Source organism: Sorex fumeus, unplaced genomic scaffold (assembly GCF_029834395.1).
Source record: "Sorex fumeus unplaced genomic scaffold, SorFum_2.1 ptg000128l, whole genome shotgun sequence".
NCBI lineage: Eukaryota > Metazoa > Chordata > Mammalia > Eulipotyphla > Soricidae > Sorex > Sorex fumeus.
This window is the reverse complement of record NW_026606185.1, coordinates 38,427,895-38,450,357: the sequence shown is the minus strand read 5'-3', so window position 1 is coordinate 38,450,357 and position 22,463 is coordinate 38,427,895. Positions and strand designations below refer to the sequence as shown.

Sequence of the window (22,463 nt, the reverse complement as noted above, 5' to 3'; positions counted from 1 at the left end):
TACAGTTTAAAAGTATATGGTAATTAAGGGCTGGAGCAACAGCCTAGCAGGTAGGGCATTTGCCTTGCACGCGGCCGACCCGAGTTCGATACCCAGCATCCCATATGGTCCCCTGAGCACCGCCAGGGGTGATTCCTGAGTGCAGAACCAGAAGTAACCCCTGTGCATCACCAGGTGTGACCCAAAAAGCAAAAAAAAGAAAGTATATGGTAATTAAAAGGAGGGTCAGAGAAGTACTTGCCTTACATGTAACTGACCCAGGTCCGATCCCAAACACTGTGTGATCCCTAAACAAGCATATAGTAAGAGAAGGGGGGCATAACAAAGAGGTCTGGGGCACATACTTTACCTGGTTTAAACCCTGGCACTGAGCACCAGCCAGTGCGGCCTCCAGGACCACATGGCCTAAGCAATAACACATCTTCAGGCCCAAACACTCAACAGTTCTGCTTGGCTGGCTGAATAATCCCCGGAGTGACCTCCAGAACAGTGCTTAGCTAGCTCCCCTCCACAAAAATAAAAGCATGTGGTAACTAGAAGGGATGTACTCAGTGGTAAAAGATATACCCCACATGGAGGTCCTGGGTTCAGTCTCTAGCACCGCAAATTAAAAAAAGGGTGATTGAAGTCCTAAATCTAGACCTCTGGATGATATCATTAGGCAAACCTGAGGATAATAGTCTATGTTTGTTAAATTACAATTATGCCAATATTTTAATAAGGCACTAGTGATTCCAGATGTGTTCCTAAGAAGTCAGGACAAAGATCTGGGACTTAAGCTGAGACCTTCAGGTTTAAATCTAAATGACTCAAACCATTTTTTTCGCATAAATTTCCTAAGAGTAATTGAGAGATACTATGTTGGCTCTATGCTGAGGTTAAGTTAGTTCAGAACAAAGTTGCTTCAGAAATAGCAGTAATCTGCACTGTCACCTTATCACTAGTTACTTACATAAGGCGAGTTCATCAAAATATGAAACTCAGTTCATGTAAACAAGATTTTCCAACATTTTAATATGCATTTGACACTCCACCTGACCATTACAATTCTTATCCAAACAATTAGTAATTCTTACCTCATTCCCCTAGAACCCCCCTTCTTTTGATATTCTCTGTTTTAAAATCATACAACTTGTACAGTTATTTAAGATGGAAATTTGGGGTCCTTCCTACACTAGGTCGAGCATGTCATGTTAATCCAGCAATTATTTTACCATGTAATCCATGGTAAGTGGTCAATAAGGCCCAGGTGAGAGGGTTGTGGGCTTCTACTAGTGTCTGACAACACTCTTCCAAAACGCAAAGGTGAAATGAAGTGATTCCATTACATTCAAGGCAAAGATGGATCTTTTGCAGGAAGGCAGCAAGGAAGTTTGCCTCAATAAATGTGTTACTTTATAGCTCGTGTGTGTGTATGTGGGGGGACATGTTTGTACTTCTGCCCACTGAATGGTCAGATAATTTGCTTTTCAGGGAATACTTCTCTTTGAACAATCACATGTGAATGACCTGTGTTAAGGTGAATTCTTGAGAACATGAAAAACAAAGATGACCTGGGGATGAATCTGGAAAACAAACAATTTTGTCCTTTTTTGTTTGCTTTTTCGGTTTAGGGATGTATCAAAGCAATGTTGGGGCTACCCCTGACTTTGGAATCAGTGTGATGCGAGGGATAGAAACTGGGGTTCTGGCATGCATCCCAGGCCTTTGAACAACCTTGACAGCTCAACAATTCTGTCCTTGTAGCACTGTCCTCCCATTGTTCATGAATTTGCTCGAGCGGGCCCAGTAACGTCTCCATTGTGAGACTTGTTGTTACTGTGCTTGGCATGTCAAATACGTCACGGGTACCTTGCCAGGCTTTGCTGTGCGGGGGACAACACTCGGTAGCTTGCTGGGCTCTCCGAGAGGGGCAGGGAAATTGGACCTGGCTCATCAACGTCGGCCGAGCGCAAGGCAAACGCCCTACCCCTGTGCTATCCCTCGAAGAGCAGTTAATGTTTGTTAAGTGGGAGTTAAACTTTGAAGTATGTAGAGAAGACTTGAACAAATATATTTTCTAGTTTCACGATTATAATTCCATAAAGCATTAACACTATGTAACCAGTACTAGTTTCTAGTAAAAGGCAGAGGAAGTGATGACCTACTGGCTCCCAATGTTTACACTGGGAGGCAAATAAGAACTAGAGTTTTTTTTTTTCTCTCCCTATTTTTTTTAAACTGAAAACTATGATTTACAAAGTTATTCATAGTTGAGTTCTTACCCATACTAAATAGAGTTAGTTATTCACTTTTAAGAATTCATTGAAAAAAACTTTAGAAAACAGAGAATGGGGCTGGAGCAATAGCACAGCAGCCTTGCACGTTTGCCTTGCACGCAGCCAACCTAGGTTCGATTCCCAGCATCCCATATGGTCCCCCGAGCACCACCAGGAGTAATTCCTGAGTGCATGAACCAGGAGTAGTAACTCCTGTGCATTGCCGGGTGTGACTCAAAAAGCAGAAAAAAAAAAAAAAACAACAGAATGACATAAAATGTGGGCATGTTTCAAGAAAAAGAAAAAATACATGAAATAATTTAAGATTAATATAAGATGGCTGTAGTTAAATGTGACTTCTTTGTTGGATGTCTAAAATGAATCAGAACTCAAAAAAATAAACTGATATCCTCTGACAAGTAAGGGAGTATGAGCTACCTCCCATGTTCTCCCACTCTTTAGAGGATACTTTCAATTCCAAGCTATATCTTGATGACTATCCTTTAAAGACATACAAAATGTCCTCTTGCTTGAAAATCATCAGAAACCCTTAAACTAAAGGGCTAATCTGATACGGAAAAAGTTATATTCCTTGACTTTGCAGGAAGATAACTACTAACAATTTGTGGACTTGATATAGTATATCTTTAGGAGTTGTTTTAGGATGGATGGTCTCTGATCTGAGAGTAAGGATGACTGTATCAAATTCTATTGCAAAGTGTACTCTACTCATAGTCATGAGTTTTTAAATCACTGTTTGGCAGGATAGTCATTTCATTTAGAACTAGCAGGGAAAAATATGTGCAATGACAAGATAGATGAATCTCCTCCCATGTGAGTGATTTTTTTGAACGTCTCCAGCATTATACATTAGAACTTTGTAGTAATGGAAACGGTTTGGGCTAACCATACATGGTGCTGGGGGTTGAACCCAAGTTGGCTGCATGCAAGAAAATCACCCTTGCTGCTGAGTACTTTAAATGTGACTATTATGGTCCCGGAACTGAAATTTATTTAATCTTATGCTCTATCTAGTTAGTGGCTGTCACACTGAATATGCCGGACTAGATGCTAAGGAAGATGAAAGTTTTTTACTGCTTGTGAAGGGCCACTTGTCAACAATGGGAAACAATGAGCACAGTGCTATGAAACCAAGTCTTGACATCCTGGGCACTCTACAAGGGACAGAGGTGCCCACGTTTGGTCTATACTTTCTAGAATAGTGGATGTTCTAAAGAACTTTTAAATATTTATCAAGGGAGGGGGTTAGTGGACTAACCTTGTTACAGGTTTTTTTTTTTTTAAATGACTGATTTAACTCATCTATAAACAGAACCTGACAAATCAACCAAAACTATCACGGGAATCATATATAGAAAAAGTTCTATCTTATAAATAGCAACTAAAGTGATCAAAGTGAGCTCAGGGCATAGGGATATGCAGGTTCATAATCTCTATGACAGGGACTTCTAAACCATGATTTGAGCAACAGTATCTGGTCAGATGTTGATACATATGCCACTTAAAAGAGGTGTTTTATAATCAAATGTTTAGGAAATAACCAGATTAAACAGGTTTCCCTATTGAAAGATTTCCTCAGTAAGGGCAAATAACAGGGTAAAATCTGTTTCTTATACAGAAAGCCAGCTGGCAGAGGTAGGAAAATGGCAAGTTTGCTTTGGCAATCATCTACTGTGGGTTAAACAAGTGGCTCTTTGTAACATGCCTGTATTCTGGTCCAGTTAACAATGCCTAGGTGTTGTCTAAAATTGGGTCAGTTCAAAGGAAAAAATAAGCATTCTAAGGGGAAGTTATATAAGCAGCTGCTCCTAAGTCTTCTCGTGCCACATTACTCACCCTGGACCTTTCCTGACTGAGGCTGGAACAATTAGAACTGCTAAGAAAAACACAACTAGATTGAATGGTTTCACTCTAACTTACCGCTCTCTGCTCTGTGATCTATCTGTTCTCTCCCCAAGCCCCCATCGCCTACTCCAACCAATGGTCGACTGAAGAAACAAGACATTAGGCACACTAAAGACTGCCAGCAAACCACCTGATGCTAGAGGAGTGTCAATACCTTGACCTCAGAGCTCTAGTCTTCAGATGATACAACAATAAAAAGTGATCCTACACTTAAAGTTCATGCTTTGGCAGGGTGACAGAATACACGGATTTGATATTCTAGGAATATGGAGGACAGAGCACAATAGTTCCTGTGACCATCCTGATTAAGATAAAACTCTCCCTCATGAGACCCCCACACAGGGACCCACAAAGCATGTCTAATAAATATTAGTAAACAAACTATTTCAGGTTTCCAGAGTTGTTGCTGAATTCGAAGAGTAATAAATAGTTATATCAGAAACAAACATGACTGCCAACATTTCTTCCAGCTTCTCAACCCAAACTGAGATTAGAACTCCTGAAGAAAAATGAATGTTTGCAAAAAATTCAATTTTTTGTAAATTTTTTTAAAGTGTTCTTATCAGTTCATAACTTTACCTTGATGTCCCTTGATCTATGATTCAGACTAATTCAGAAGATTAGAGGAAGAGCATTTTTACTTGAATAAATCATAACAAAAAATGAACAAGGTTATAAGATAATCTGTCAATTAACGATTCATAACCATACTTAAGTTTATGAATTTTCATGCGTAGATACTCCTTTCCTAGAAGTGTAATCTCTATTACTTCTGATAAGTAAAAACTCGTGGAAACAGAGAATACACTTTTCTTACCTCTCCCAAAGAGAAATAGTGACGTGGAATCTGAGAATCAGGATAAATATTCTCTAGGTACCAAGAGAATGGTTTGCATTGGAGTTTGTGTCTTAGACCAACTCGTGATGCTATATCTCCATACTCCACCTTAGTAACACCTGGGAAAATAATTGAATCTGAATTATTAATGTTCTACTAGGTAACACATTCTATTTATATACTGCATCTAACAAGAGGGGAAAATTGTACCATGTTGGAGATGTGTAATTATGAGTGATATACCATGAAGGATATTTCCCGAACTAGAAACATAAAAGCGTACCGTTTTTTTCAAAGAAAACTTTTAGAATGAAATATATGAATCGGAAAACTTTTATTTTTATTGTTTCTGGTCTTGGACCACACCTGGCTGTGCTCAGGAGATTATATGGGGTTGGCAGGGATCAAACCTGAGTCGGCTGCAGGCAAGCATCTTACCCCCTGGACTTTCCAGCCTCCCAAAACTTTTAATATATGCTAAGGCAAAATCAAAAACTGTTTATTGTGAGGTTCTCATGCAACTACCTGAATTGCACCTGGACACTTGATAGTTTTGTGGTAATTAAAAAATGAGAACACAAACAGTCAGGATGTCAGGCAGATATTCTCACAAAACTCTAATAGCAGAAAAAAGTTCCTAGAGAAAAATCCCATGAACTATACTATAAGGTTTTGCAGACCTTTAGATATTTGATACTTAAATGTTTAATGTGGCATTTATGTTAAAAACAATACATGGATAACATCTGAGTGTTGTAATACTGACCTGGAAAAATTTTTTATTATTGCTAATAATAAATCAGGCATTCTGCTAAATACTTCCTATACTGTGTGTGATTTCATTTACTCTATATAACCTATGAGATGTTTTCACTTCCACTCAACGCTTCTTTTCTACCCCTTCTTACCTATCCTCAGAAGGCATCATAATCAGGCATAATAGTTAAGTCTTATATTTTTAATGCAAAATAATGTTAACCTGGAGAAATTATGTAGAAGAAATTCTTGAATTCATCCATCCACACTTCTGCAAGTCGTCTGTTATTTTTATTAATGATCTGCCCAGTGCCCCCTGGAAACGTGTAAGGTGTTGCCTTCCGAAACACATGTCCAACATGCGAGCAGGTAACAATCTCCAGAGTTCCCCCACACTGCCAAATCTGAAAATAACAGCAAGCTTAGGCACTTAACATTTCAAAAGAAGACTTCACATTACTCAGTTTCACAGTTAGAATTTCCCAGGATGAAGGGCATACAATGGGGCTCTTGCTGTGGGACGGTCACAATGACAGAAATTCCTCAGGAATGACCCTTTCTCTAACTTTTTTGTTGTACTCAAACCAGAAATTGAAGCATAAATTAAAAAAAAAAAAACTTATAAAAGCTAACTAAATATGTGAAAGACATGAGGTCCAAAGCAGTAGTTTCCAAACTATAGTCCATGATTCATAAAAGAATCATAGTCTGATATTTGATAAATTCCCATCAAATAATATATAATTTGGTGTCTTATTTACTGATGTGTTCATGGTCAGAATGACCAGTTATAATTTGACCAAATAACTTTGACCATAATATTTCGACAGAATCCTCCTCTCTGTTCCCTCTACTCCACACTGGTCACATAGGAGAACCTAGGGATCTAAACAAGATCTTTCATACATTATTCGGGAGGACGGTAATAGCATTGCTCTCTATTGTATTTTTGAGAATGGGAAAACAAGGTGTTGTAAGTTATAACTTCTTTATATTAACTGAAGTTATCCTTTAAAAATAAAATTTTCCACAGCTAAACATCTAGTAATATTTCCAATTAAAGCAAATATTAAAAAATCTTGATTCTGTAAAGTGTTTAATGTGTAATAATTTCCTAGGATTTTAAGATGATACAGCTAGAAAGCTCTATAAGCTGCATTAAAGCAGCGCTTTTTTTTCCCCCACCACCCAGTGGTGCTTAGGGGACCATATGGAGGTGTGGGGGATTGAACCCTGGCTGCAGCATGCAAGTCAAGTGCCCTTACCACTGTACTATCTCTCTAGTTCCTAGAGCAGCATTTTAAAATTGGTGGTTTTAAGGCTTCCTGTGAGTCCCCAGGATGTCGCAAGGGGATCAATATGTGAAAATCATGTAAACAGGGAGGCCATAACACAAGATTAAGGGGCCAACTGGTATGGTGGGGGAAGGGGCCATAGGAAAACAGCAAGGTCAGAAGGGGACCATGGTCAGAAAAAAAAGTCTGAGAAACACTGCTCTTGAGTCCAAGCCTCTCCAATAAGAAGTGATTAGGTCTTATGTGAAAGAATAATTTTCACACCAAGAACACAAAGTCTATTGCATAAAATAAAATGACGAGAGACAAACACTAAAGCTGTATATGTACTATCTATTTTAAAAATTAATTTAAAAACTTTAAATATTTCTAGAAAGTAACAGCAAACAGACATAACTAGGGAATCGGTATAAGTTTTATGACTCTTAAAACAGTAAAATCATGTGTTTTAAATTCTGGGGCCATATCCAGTGGTTCTTAGGGCTTATTCCTGGCAAGTTCGAGGGACCATATGGGGTGCTAGGGATTAAGCATGGGTGGGCCACAGGAAGGCAAGTGCCCTACTGGCTGTACTATAGCTCAAGCCCCTGGAATCATTTATTTTAAACAATTTACAATGAACCTTTCATAGTATAATCAATTTCTTTTGTGGACTAAAGGTGTTTTAGTCCCATTAAACTCCAACTAAATTCAAATTTATTTAAAATTGTTTTAAAATTTAGAGGTAACATAAATAAGGAAAGAATTTCTATATTTGAGTTTAAACAGACTACTTTTTTACAAAGGGAACTTACCCTAAAAGAAATTTCTAGGTTTTCTCCTCCCCAAATATCCATTCCAGCATCATATGTTCCAATTTCCTGAAAATAATCTCTGTCTATTGAAAAAAGGCCTCCTGCCATTGTAGGTGTTCTGAAATTCAATCATAATACTATGTGGTTAATTATAATTAAAATTTAAATTCAGTTTCTATTTATACGTATAGTTTTATGACCATTTATGATTATAAAACAAGTGCTTATTCTTGCACTTAGAAACTTATGCAGTCCCCCAGGGCTTTCTTTGTTTTTACACTGTTATCTGTTCTTCAGACATACACCTATACCATCATTTTGACAAGCTATATCTACACTGTCACTTCTGTCCTGAAATCCTTTTCTGCCTAAGGGTTCTTCCTATTTTTGTATCTTTCTTGGACATCAGATCCTGACTGTGCTTCCCACTCAAACTCCTTAAAACAAAGTTATATTTCATAATCCTTCCCACCTGGTAATGTGTTCCCACTTGATTGATCCTAGCAACCATATATTAACCATCTAGATACATATTAGTAACTCTAAAATGCGAGGCTTCTGGCATGGTGACAAATACTAAAAACCCAGAGATCAAAGATCAAAACATAGCCCATGTATGCAGAGTGGTCGAAACTGGTAGACCTAAGCAGAAAAATTACAATGAATGAGAACATAAGTAAATGAAAATCAGTTAATCATTTGTTTCCATAAACAATGAGTATGGAGAAAGAAACAGAAAACTACTAAGATCAGGTAAGTTTAGGGAACGAGTACACTTTGGAGACAATATTCTAGGGCGACCTGGTTATTTGTGTGATATTAAATATACTAATCTCCAGCCCTTGTGAGGACAGCAGTACGTGGCTTTCTAATAGAAATAGTTGCTTTACAAAAAAGTTAAGAATCATTTTGATTTTAGAAGAGAAAAAAAAATTTAGTCTTAGGCATAAGAAAGAATAGGCCAACCCCCAAAGTTCTTGCTTTTTTTTTGGGGTTTTGTGTCTGCACCCAGCTGTGGACAGCTTACTCTTGGCTCTGTGCTCAGGGTACCATATACATTAGGAATCAAACCAGGAATAGTTAGGCGTAAGGCAAATGCCTTAAATACTGTGCTGTTTTTCTGACACCCAGGGTTCTCTTGGTCTGGATTTGGGATATTTCAAATCTTAGAATCGTGTGCTAAATCTTCCTTTTGAACTTTTGCATCCCTCTGCCCACTCCCATATCAGAAAACCATAGTTTTACAAAGTTATCTGACTATAAAATATTTAAGGACCTTGAATTATGACAGTAAATTGAATTATCAGCACGACGGTGGAAAACCCCTAGGCTAGGAAAGGGCTCTGGCCGGCTAGAGGGGAAGGGTACAGAATTAGCGGAACACCTGCCAGACCTGAACTTGAATCTAGAGGAAAAAAATCTGAGATGCTAAAAAGAAAGTGTGCGTTTGAAGTTCTCAAATACTACAGATGCAGCAGGTGTAAGCAACTAGAATAAAAATCTGCGATAATTTCAATTTAACATTGTGAATAGCATGCAGATTTCATCCCTTTCTGAAAAAAATCTGTGACTATAAAACAGAAGGGAAAAATGTACTGATGAAAATCCTTTTTATGCTTTTGTCACTTCTGGTCTTTTTTTTTTTTTTTTGGAAACATTTCAAACAAGTTTCTGTATCCTCACAAGAAGCCAGCAATTATCATCCAGATGGTACATGTCTGAATTTATCTTATATTTGATGCAAAGACCCTATTTTAGGTAATATTTTCACATATTGATATAGAAGAACTAATTAAGGGGCAGTTTAAGTTAAATATTATCTTTAAAGTTAAAAATGGTTTGTAAAATTTTGCATATATGTGTGTATATATATATACATAAATATATGTGCATGTGGGTATGTATGCACACACACACAACCTTAATTCCTCATTTATATACATGAACATTTATGGTTACTGAACAGAACAAAATTCCTCTTTAAAATACACAGGTTAAAGTTTGGCTTTTAACTTCAAATGCTTCATGTCTCTTAAAATACCTTATAATCCTTTTTAGTTTGATTTCCAAAGTTTCACAATCCCCTGCCAGTGATATGGAAAATGTTGGCAATCTAATTTACCTCACAGGAAGTGTCCGATCACCTTTCCTTCTGTCCATTTCTCTTTGGGGAACAGGATACCAGCGAAAATTGAGCTTCCAGTTGAAGCCACCATAGGTCATATCAGAGCCTGCCATGTACTCAAAAGTATCGTCACTGATCACATCAATGATAGGACATACAACCGTTCTCCTGCAATTGTTAAATAAAATTGGAAGAATCATTTCACTTTCCCATTTGAGTCCTAACATAACCACAAAACAACTGTTACCTGGCATTTTTTAAATGAAAATATAATCTGTAATATTAAAGGTAATGGTGAGACTGTTCTTGCCAAATTCTAACAAGCTACATAATTTACTCTACCTCTTTTCATTTCTACTTTCGCACATTTGTCACATTTATACTATTTCTACAGTTTGCAAAACAGCACTTTTAATGACTACACATTTAATCCTCTTAAAGTAATAGTTTTAATAGACAACTCTTGGACATTTGTGTTCTATTTTGTAAATGAACAAGTTTATATACACAATATTCCAATTTGCCTTGGAAGAAAACTTCTAGAGTGAGATCGCTGAATTCAATCAAGGAACTTTTTGTACTATTATTATTTTCTAAAAATGTTACATGCAGATGTATTTCATAATACAGCTTTTCAATAATGCTCACAACTTTGGATGCTATATCCTCTTATTTCTGCATATGGTAATATTAGCTAAACAGCATGTTTAGATATAAAAACTTTATTGTTAGGCAGGGGAGACAGCTCAAGTGGTAAAGCACAAATCTAGAAATACAAGGCCCTGTGTTTGATTTGCAGCATGGCCTCGCCCCTGAGAACACTAGATATAGTTTAGTGGTTTTCAAGTACCACAGGATGTGGTCTAGATGGGGCCATTCTCCCCAACACAGCAAAACCGGGGAAGACCCCAGTCGCCTCCTGACTCTTGATTTTCTCAAAGTAGTCTTGGGTCCCTAAGCACTGTTGGTGCTGTAGAATGTAGCCCCTATAAAAAATAAAGTAAATCCAGAAAGACAATACAGTGGGTAGGATGCCAGCCTTGCAGACATGGTACCCAATGTGATCCCTTAAACTCGCCCGGAGTAATCCCAGTGGATAGCACCAGGAGTAAGCCCTGGGCACCAAAACAAAAAAAGTGCTTAGAGAAAAAAATTATATTTTCATATTAAAAAGAATATTCTTAATGAATTATATTTTTGGAAAAATTATATATATTTAAAATATTTTTCTATTGGTTTTTTTTGGGGGGGTAAACCTGAAAAATGTCACATGACCACAGCCCACTATAAGGCATTGTATTTACATCCTTGGCAGTCACATTTCAGAAAATACGCTATCTTTCCCATCCAGGGGATTTTTTTTTCTTTTTGGGTCACATTTGGCAATACTCAGGGGATACTCCTGGCTTTGCCCTCAGGAATTACTCCTGGCAGTGCTCGGGGGACCATATGGGATGCTGGGAATTGAAGCCGGGTCGGCCGTGTGCAAGGCAAATGCCCCCCAGGTGATATAGTTATTAAAGAAATCTTTTCCTACTCCAAATCATAAAGCTATTCTATATAATTTTGGCCTTTATTCCCTATAGAAATGATTTTTAGGTAGAATGTGCATGAAGAGAAGGACTACATGGAGGGCGGGATCCACAGATCCCGAAGGGGAAAAAAAAAAAAAAAACAGTTCCAAAAAGAGCCGAGATCATCGGGAAGTCCCAGATGGGGTAGGTACTGCATCCAGCCTCCCCCAGATGGAACCCCGGTGACCAGAAGCCTCTACAAGCACAGCTCGAGTATGCGGGAACTAGGACTTTTCCTCAAATCTGCCGGGACTACAACTCCCAGGTAACCTCAGATTCCGGAAGTCACGCCCACAGCCCGCCCCCCAGCGCCATCTTTACAGCATTCAGCCTAAGAGAAGGACTACATGGAGGGCGGGATCCACAGATCCTGAAGGAAAAAAAAAAAAAACAGGTTCCAAAAAGAGCCGAGATCATTGGGAAGTCCCAGATGGGGTAGGTACCGCATCCCACCTCCCCCAGATGGAACCCCGGTGACCAGAAGCCTCTACAAGCACAGCTCGAGTATGCGGGAACTAGGACTTTTTCTCAAAACCGCGCGGCCGCTTATGCGGTCGCGCGACATCTCTCTATATACAAAGTGAACCATGGGAAGTAAACCACCCAACGTTTCTCTCTGAAAATCATAGTTAAGTTTGGAGCACGGCCACAGCCCCAGAAACACAAGGACTTAATGCAGAGCCCGGCAGCTTGGAGCTGAAAAGTGAACGGACTATGCGTTAATCCAGGCCAGCATGTCTGTCCGGAGGGGAAAGGGTGTTGCCCCAGTCGCCTTCTCCTCTCTGGAAAGAAAGATGGCGGCCGCATGGGAGCCTTGTGGACAGCAGGTATGAGCCGGGGGAGTGGGGGCGACTAAAACCTCATGGGAAGGGGGGCGTTTCGGTCCGCCCTTCACGCCCTACCGAGGCCACCAGTTGCCCCCCACTAGCGGCTCTCCAGCATGGCCACGACTCCAGAGCAGAGAAACCAATTTCTTAACTATCTGACTTTCAGTAGAAATACTTCCAGGGTCAGTAAGTAAAATAGCAGAAATCCAAAACCAACATTTAATTCTTGAACCCAGCTGTAGAAAGCAAATCACTTCACAATGCTTTTTCAGCATGTCTGATTTGGGGGGGGGGGGGGGAACTCTGAATAATAGTGGTGAATCTTTTATTGAAACAATGAATCTAATCAAAGCAGATAGAGTGTTAACTAGAATTCATCTGCCCCACAGGGACTGGGAGGGGTGGGGGTTGGGGTTTTATTGGGGTTCTTCATGGTAAAAAATAAGTATTGGTAAAGGGAAATGTGTTTGATATTTGCATGACTGAGACCTAAACCTGAAAGCTTTGTAACCTTTCCCACGGTGATTCAATAAATAAATAAAGAAAAAAGAAAAAGAAAAAAAAAAGAATGTGCATTAAGATTTAACTTCATTTATGTTTCCGTGATCACCAGTTTACTCAGCACTATTTGAAGATCTATCCCTTCCCCCACTGGAATTTTTAGTGTTGCCTCTGTTTCCATATAAACTCTGGGATGGTGTCTAGACACTATTGTTTTGTATGTCTTAGTTGTGAATACCTTCATTAATACACCATTGCCAATTAAAGTGAGTCTTAGTATCTGGCACAAAAGACATGTTCTACTGTACCTATTTTCCTTCAGAAGTATCTTAGTGATTTGTTTTGCTTTTTTTGGGCCATACCCACCAATGTTCAGGGATTACTCCTGGCTCTGTGCTCAGGAATTGTGGACCACACAAGATGCTGGGGATCAAACCCAGGTTAGCTGCATGAAAAGCAAGCACCCTACCCGCTGTATTTTCACTCCAGTCCCGCTTAAGATGATTTTTTTTTAAAAAAACTGCATTTTCAGATTAATGTAAGAGTCAAGTTCTCTTCTCTAAGAAAATTCCATGTTTATATCTGAATTGGAAACATACTGAATTTACAGTTCAATGTCTGAATAACCGGTATTTCTATATGCACTTTTCTATTCTATACATCCTTCTCTCCAATATATTACATTCTAGTAAATGTCAGTTAGCATTCTATATCATGTATCTTTTATTACATATAAATTTGGTTTATAATTTCCACTGTTATCATAAATGATATTTCTGTTACACCTATTCAAGTCTACATTATACATATATATTTGTACCATCCTTTGAAATAAAGATATTCCTTTTTTCTTTGGTTTCTGGGACATACATGGTAGTCTAAGGGAAGCATGTACTGGAATCTGATCCTGTGGCTCCCATGTGCAAAGCACATGGTCCATCCTTCTGGCTTTAAATGTTTGGGCAGCTCACTTGTTCTGATTTAATTTTGAGATGTGAAATTTCTTCATTGCCAACTCAGTAAAGCATTAAAAAACGTCTTATTTTATCCAGCTTCTTCAGCTGACAGTTATTCATGTTTAATCTAGCATATCATCCAAATTGGAAATATCTCTGGTTGTTTCTTCAGCTAATTCCTCTTTGCTGTTTCTTACATCTCCCATCATTTCCTCTCTATGCTCCTGTTTCATAAAGGATATGTTTTATTTTTTCAAAAAATATTTCCTAAATACTTTTATATTATAGAGACCTCCTAGTCCTTCTTCAGGTTACAGTCTCTTTTCTAAAGTTATATCTTTAGGAAATATCTTATTACTCTAATTGAAAAGGAAAAGAGATGTAGGGCCATCATCTGCTAAGGAACAGATGCAAGGGCTCTTGCCATGCTCCATGTGGTTCGTCAGTTTTTTCTTGCTAAAATCTAAGCCTTATTATTGACACAGAGAGCCTCTAGATCAAATTCCAGTGACAAAAATTCAAATAATACAGGTCAAGGAGACTAAAGTTAGGTTTTCTCCAATATATATAAGAACTGAGTCACAAGGCAGCAGTGAATCTCTGAAAAATGTGTGTCAAGAAAGACTACAACCAGGGTCATGCACTCCACAGTGTCTGTCTGCATACAACCAAGCATTTGAGGATGCGACGCACGTCTCCCCAAGCCTTTCTATTTCTTGCTGTGCTAAAAGTTGAGAACTATAGTCCCAATAAGAATGTAGGTAAAAATAAGATGAATTGTCTACTCCAGTGTTAATTTTAGAGAACAGAGACAAGCAAAGGGCTTAACTTCTCTGATTTCACTCACTATCCATCTATTCTGTTCCTACTTAGCGAAAAGTGGGGTCAGTATATATCCTAACAATGTGCTTCCTAATCCATTTTCACTAACAACACAGTTTATAGACATTCTAACCAGACTTGAAAATGTGGCTGTCTTCATATACAGAGTATCATGGATATTTTATAGGCTGTAGCGATAGCACAGCAGTAGGGCGTTTGCCTTGTGAGTGGCCCGCCGGTTGGCTGAGCCGGGTTCGATTCCTCCACCCCTCTTGGAGAGCCTGGCAAGTTAGTGAGAGTATCTCACCCACATGGCAAAGCCTGGCAAGCTACCTGTGAAGTATTCATTATGCCAAACACAGTAACAATGAGTCTCACAATGGAGACATTACTGGGCCCGCTCGAGCAAATCAATGAACAACAGGAGGACAGTGGACAGTGAGTATTTTATTATTACTTTTGTAGAATAGTGCTGAAGACCTAACCCAGGGCCTCACACATGCAAGACTAGTGCTTTACCACTGAGCCACATTCCTAGACCTATCATGATCTTGAAAAAATGTTTGAGAGGAAACTTATTATTTCTATTATTAGCAGTGCTCAGGCCTTATTCCTGGCTTTCCACTCAGGGACACTCCTGTTGTTGCTCAGGGGATGATATAGGGTTCTGGGGATTGAACTTGGATTGGCTTTGTGTAAGGCAAGCACCGCCTTACTCCACAGAACTATTGCTCCAGCCCCAAGAAGAAATTATTTTTACCTTTATTTTAAAATGGTACTTTACAACTTCCCACACAGTTTAGGCCAAATGCATTTAAACTAGATTTACAGCCCAAGACAATTACCTGTCATGTTTGATCCTGGCTAAGAGAGGTTCCAGCCATCCCACTGTACACTCACAGTGAGCATCTAAGAAGGTGATCACTTGGCCTTTAGACACAGCAGCTCCTTTTAATCTAGCTCGGATCAATCCAGACCGTTGTTCCATTCGAATTACATGAACTGGTACTTTTAATTTTCTCACATAGCTCTCTAGCGGTCTTTTCAAAAAGTCTGTGGGAGGGAAAAGAAAAACAAAATAAAAAAAATGACCTGCTACTATGCAGGAATTATTTTATTTTACAGTATTCATTCAAGATGTATTTAATGAGTACTTTCAGTGAAGCTTGCTAACTCATTACTAACTTATTCTGCTACAGGAAGCCTTTTATTTCCTGAGAGCGTTTTTTAGGAGTTGCTTCTACTTAACTGGAGATGAAATTAGGAGGGAGACTTAGACTCAGTCAAGGACAGGCATCTTAGCAGTTTTTCAAGCAACTCTATGTAAGGATCAGTTCTTTTTCTAATGGTGTTAAGATTCAAGAACAGAAAGAATGTCCATCAGCATTAAATTTAAACCCCTGAAGGGAGAAAGAACAGAATATGCAACAGCTCTAAGTTCAGAACATGTGGGACTTCTTAAAAAGGCAGAAATGGATTTTTAACAACTACCAAAGTTGCTGACCCTATACACTGTATCAAGAAGCTGCAAATGGAGTCTGCTAGAATAGACAGAAATCCTCAATAGATAAGGTGTTCTAAATATAATGTTTTATAGGGGGAAATATAGGTAATTGAAGAGGAAAAGGAGAAATAAGAGTACGAAGATATGTATGAAGTCAGGAGATTTCCTGAAAAGTTCTGATAGAAATAAGAAAAATGACTGCCTGCAAAGAATATAATTGATTTGAAAAATGTAGACCAAAGCTCAGTGTCTTCAAAGCAAAAGGAAAGTTCTTCAGGTTAGTGAAATTTACCCTGAACAAGCTACTGACAGTGGTATAGTCAAAAGTTTTCCCAACCAGTTCCTGTAGGACAAGGTTAAGAATAATCGAGGGAAAGAAAAAATTTATGTGGAGCTACTGGGTGTACTTGTGACTACATTTCCTAAAGAATTCTAGTAATGGGAAGGTGTCACAGATACATCAGGGTATATAGGGGGGCAGGGAGGGGGAGTCTACCAAGTAGTCCATAGGTTTCAGCTGGATGATACTTGTCTAACTGGACTACACGAGTTAGGCTAGGGCTCAAGGATATGAAACTGCTTGGGCTCTGCAGTACCACCAACCAATTCCCTGTGGTCCTGGGTTGGAAGTAGGAGGCATGAATGCAGGGAAATGAAGTGGGGTTTAGTGCATGCAAAGCATGCTCTCCGACCCCTATGCTATCTTCCTTTCCCACAGATATATCTTTAATTTTTTTTTTTGTTCACTTCTATTATACTTATTTGGGGGCCACATTCGGTGGTATTCAGGACTACTCCTGCCTTTGCACTCAGGGATCACTCCTGGTGGGGCTCCAGGGAACAAATGTGGTATCAGAGATCAAACCCAGCTCAATCGTGTGCAAGGCAAGTATCCTATCACCTGTTCTACAGATCTGGTCCCTTGTTTTGTTTTTGTGTCACACCTTAACGGTGCTAAGGGCTTACTCCTGGGCTGGGGGGTAGGGGGGTCATATGTGGTGCCTGGGATCAAACCCAGGTTGGCTTAGTGCAAATAAGTGCCTTACCCACTGTACTATCTCTCTTGTCCTTTATACTAAATGTGGTGATCTAACTGACTTCCTATCCAGGAGAGAGGGAAAGACAAATAGTGAAAATGGTTTTTGGAGTTGGAACAGGTCAGAAAAATTGTGGAAAACAACAGTTGATATGTACCACTATACTGTACATAAAAAATTATCATTAAAATCATACTTAAGGTAATATTACAGGACATTCATATTTTTAAAAGCTTAATAAACGATAAACTACATCTAAAAATAATCTGAAGACCTACCTGATGACTACTGTGCTTTTATGTACCAATTCTTAGGGTTATAAATCTGTAACTTGAGTTGGAGCAGTAAATAAATGATACATCAGGTAGGGCATCTGCCTAGCACATGGTAGATCGGGGTTCGATTCCTGGCATCCCAAATGGTCCTCTGAGCACCACTAGGAGTAATTCCTGCGTACAGAGCCAGGAGTAAGCCCTGAGCATTGCCAGGTGTGGGTCAAAAACAAAAACAAAGTGCACAAAAAGATATCCGTAATTTGATTTGGCTAGAAAAGATAAGGGTAGGGGCTGGAGTGACAGAAAAGCAGGTTTTGCTTTTCACATGGCTGACCTGACCTGGGCTCCATCCCTTGGCAACCCAGCTGGTCCCCCAAGCTTCAGAAGTGACCCGAGCACCAACAGCTGTGGCCCCAAAACAACTGTAGCACTGCAGCACTGTCCTCCTGTTGTTCATTGATTTGCTCAAGCGGGCCCAGTAACGTCTCCATTGTGAGACTTGTTACTCTTTCTGACATATTGAATACTCCACGGGGAGCTTGCCAGGCTCAGCAGTGTGGGCGGTACACTCTCGGTAGCTTGCCGGGCTATCCAAGAAGAGTAGAGGAATCAAACTGGGTCGGCTGCGTGCAAGGCAAACACCCTACCCACGGTGTTATCGCTCCAGCCACCCAAAACAAAACAAACACAAAGAAATAAAAATACGAGGGCATTACAAATGTTATGGCCGAGCCGGGTTCGATTCCTCCACCCCTCTCGGAGAGCCCGGCAAGCTACCGAGAGTATTTCACCTGCACAGCAAAGCCTGGCAAGCTACCGTGACCGTGAGGTATTCAATATGCCAAACACAGTAACAAGTCTCACAATGGAGATGTTACTGGGCCCGCTGGAGCAATTCGATGAACAAAGAGAGAACCTTGACCAATGTTGGGGAAAAAACATTTTGTGAATAGGTGTTATTTTGTTTTGTTTAGAACAATGCTAGACTCTTTAAATATTTTTAAGTCTCAATCCTCCCAAACCTTATGAGATTACTATTACAATTATCTCACAAATTTGAACCTAACCTAAATTTGAACCCCCGCCCACCCACCAAATGCATCAATTCTGTGGTGTTATAGTTCAAGAAAATCACTATTTTACAAAATTCATATGTTTGTAACTTCTATGCAGTAGGTCTAAGAAATAAATGCTTTCTAACAGTTGATATAAAATTATGGAATTAGTTCTGGGTGGGGATTAGAAACTATCTGTTCCAGTCTAAATTTACAAAAATGAAATCATGGTGGAGGAGAGCTTAACTGATGAGAAGCTACTACGTTATCTAGAAACAGGGAAAATCCATCTCATTCACAAAAACATCTTTATAGCCACTGGTCTATACATGGTTCCTTAGGCAGGTCCCCATCAGAAAGTATGAGGCTATCTAGCAGGAACAAATTTACTGCCTACAGCAACACTGGAGCAATCTAGCCAGAACTCTAAAGAGCAGTTGGGAAGACAAGGAATTTGGTCTAATAAACTAACTCTTAAAACTTACTTAAATAAGAACCCCCATTATAACAGATAATCCTCTGAGGTAACAATTACATAACTTCTGACACTATGGATTCACTCAGACTATTTTTTTCAGAAGGCCTATAATAGTAAGGTTTTTGACAGATCTGATACACATGGCAGTTAAGAGGTCAAGCCCTGGGTATACAATCATTCGTTTTCTTCATTAATAGGGATAACTATATCACCTTCTTCAGACTTCTCTAATAAACGGTGATACTGAAATGCATTACATTAATCAGAAACCCTCAGGTGAGAACAGATTAACATGTTATACACTCTTAACTAGGATGTTCACATACATAAATCAAAGGGAGGATTGAATAAATTATTCATTAAATGTGGGCCTTTTACAGGCACTGAAGGCCTTGAGGAGCTAATGAAGAGAAAAAATTTTACTAAATAGACAAGTAAATAGTTAAAAACTCAGGTGAATACTGTATGGTGTAGAATGTTCCAGATGAGTTCAGAAGGATATTACAGGTCTTGGGAACTCAAGGAAGACGTCTTCTCTTTAAATATAACTTGGCTCTGAATAAACATTTGTACTGGGCTATGGGAATGGGTTGGGCAGGGGATGATTTAGGATTAGGTGCGATTGAGGCAAAAGCCAGGATGCACAGGTGTCTGAGGGAAGTAACACAATCAGATCTGTTTAGAACCACCACAGTGAACAGATGGGAAGGTGTAAGCACATGTGGGGAGATTAGTTAAGACTAGTCTGTGTCAACAGTCCAGGTGAGAAATGCTCATTACCTCTGCTATGTCTCATGAACAGGGGGAAAGAGAAGGGGAACAAAGAGCTTTCTCTGATTTCTAAACCCACTGAAAATTTTATTAGATAATTCTTAGTTTGGAAAGCCAAACTGAAGTTATCGCCACAGAGCACAACACCTAGTGGTGCTCAAATATGAAAAAAGATAACCTAGACACCCGAGGCTTTCAGGGAGAAGGAAGTACAGGGAGAGGCAGACCCTGACTCAGTGGTGAAAAGTCCCACAGGGAAGAGGAAGGTAGATGGGCACCAGCCCACATATTATCTTAAACAGATTTATACAGGTGAGTGATCAAGAAGGCTCTGTGTGAGCAAGAAAACAAGATAACTAGTCTATGTGGCTTTGTCGTGCTTTATGTGACCACATAATGTCTAATTCACATTCTACAAAAATTACAATTCCATGTAGACGTCTCCACATTCAACACAGAAACCAAGGAAGGCTATAAGGAAAACCAACTCTCTTAAAAAAAAAAAAAGATTTTTATCCAACACTGAGGGATATTTAATTTAGCAAACACTAAATATAAGTAAATGAACACAAGTGCAAAATAGATTATAAAAAGCACTGTGTGACTGCTTCACTTTCTTAAGAGAAATTAACTTTTAGCCATCACCCATGAGATGTTATGAATATAACATTTAAAATAAATACCACATCTATCATTCATTTTGGCAATGGATTATAGAATTATTTGAATGTTTTATATGGCTATAAACTGTTTCCTTAAATAGAGGTAAGTCATAAAGTTGTCGAGAAGGCAAGACTTTATCTTTATTTTTGGTTTTGAGGCCACATCTGACAATGCTCAGGGCTTATTCCTGGCTCTGCACCCAGGAATCATTCCTGGCAGGGCTCGGGACCATATGGTATGCCGGGCATCTAACCCAGGTCGGCAGCAAGGCCAGTACCCTCCTAGCTGTACTACTGCTCTGGCCCAGGCTTTATTTTTTTCGAACTCTAATAATCTGGAAAAGTCCTAAGGTTTAAATTGCTATTTATATGTAAATTACCTCTAATAATTAAGAAATAGTTTAATTTAATCAGGGTTAAATTTACATGTTAAGTGTGGGCTCAGGAAAACAAAGGTATAAAGCATGACTAATGCATCTCAGCAAATATAGTGAGAGATTAAACAAGAAATCTGGAGATTTTGGGTGTGTGTGTGTGAGAGAGAGAGAGAGAGAGAGAGAGAGAGAGAGAGACTTGAGCACCACCACCAGCAACAAAAGAACAAAAAACACAACAAAACACCAAAAAGATGATGAGCCAAGGGAAAAAAAGTTAATTTTCTATTTCTGGTTTTTGGGTCACAACCAGCGATGCTCAGGCCTTACTCCTGGCTCTACATGGTCCCGGAGGGACCATATAGGGTGAAATACTACATTGAGTTTCACATGTTTCTTCTTCACTCTACAGTTAAGGATGACTCTGGGCAGGACTCAGGGGACCTATCAGGAGCTAAAAGTCAAAAAGGGTCAGCTACGTGCAAGGCAAGTGCCCTATCTGCTGTACTCCATATACATTTCTCTACTGATGTACTAAGCAGAGACTTTTCTATACCATCATGTGGTGTGAAACTCCAAGAAAAATTAAAAATAAATGCTGGCTATCATATCCTTTCTCAGATGATTATATTTTATGAAGCGGGAAATCCTAAGAGAAATAAAGCATTCTGAGATTCCTAGGAGAATATTTGAACGAGTATAATTGCGGAGATGTACTCTGATCTCATGATCTGAGTAATATTATCATCTTAAGTTTCTTCCTCATCCCTTTATTCACCTTCCTAAACTTAGTAATACAGCATATGGGGGGAGGGGGGCAAAAGGAGGGAAGGGGATTGAGGGAGGGGGAAGAAAGAGCCTAGGAAGAATTTAGAGAACTAAGGCTTCATTTTGTTAAAAGGTATTTCTCAATATACACAGAAATAAATTTCCCTTTTCCTTTCACTAATTGGCTGGAACCATAACACAGCGGTAGGGTGTTTGCCTTGCACATGGCCGACCCAGGTTCGATTCCACCGCCCTTCTCGGAGAGCCCAGCAAGCTACCGAGAGTATCTCACCCGCACAGCAGAGCCTGGCAAGGTACCCGTGACATATTCGATATGCCAAACACAGTAACAACAAGTCTCACAATGTTACTGGGCACACTCGAGCAAATCAATGAACAATGGGAGGACAGTGCTTTCACTAATATCCAATTATGTGGAGTTTTGCACTTTTCTATACAAATGTTTACATTAGATAGCATTCTTTTAAAAATAAGATTACGTGCTAATAAAAGTACTGCTTAAATTTTCACAAAATTGTTTTTGCATGAGTCCAAATGCTATATTCTTATTATAAATTATATATTTATATAAAATTATTAAGTTAAAAATGGTAGCAACTCACTTTTTAACTGTTAATGACAAAAGGTGTAGCATATTTCTGGCATTAAAATATAAAGTTTACCTCTTTCACTGGCATCATCTACTAGAACAATTTCTTCTAGCATGTGTCTTGGTGAGCGATTAATGACACTATGGACAGTTCGCAGAAGTGTGCTCCAAGCCTCATTGTGGAAAACAATCACCACACTTGTTGTAGGAAGATTATCTGGATACACCTTTGTTTTACACCTAGAGACAAAGCAAAT

The 22,463-nt window shown here is 39.1% G+C and overlaps 1 protein-coding gene across 4 annotated transcripts in view; it reads right to left on the bottom strand.

The window, feature by feature from the left end:
* Nucleotides 1-22,463, bottom strand: part of GALNT1 (polypeptide N-acetylgalactosaminyltransferase 1) — a 105,946-nt gene that overhangs the window by 5,761 nt on the left and 77,722 nt on the right. For all 4 annotated transcript variants that reach the window (XM_056138090.1, XM_056138092.1, XM_056138093.1 and 1 more), the window contains 6 exons: nucleotides 22,280-22,446; nucleotides 15,518-15,725; nucleotides 9,990-10,160; nucleotides 7,868-7,985; nucleotides 6,002-6,182; nucleotides 5,002-5,141 (listed from right to left, as the gene is read on the bottom strand). In XM_056138090.1, the coding sequence (XP_055994065.1) occupies nucleotides 5,002-5,141; nucleotides 6,002-6,182; nucleotides 7,868-7,985; nucleotides 9,990-10,160; nucleotides 15,518-15,725; nucleotides 22,280-22,446 (985 nt within the window). The remainder of the gene's footprint in view (nucleotides 1-5,001; nucleotides 5,142-6,001; nucleotides 6,183-7,867; nucleotides 7,986-9,989; nucleotides 10,161-15,517; nucleotides 15,726-22,279; nucleotides 22,447-22,463) is intronic.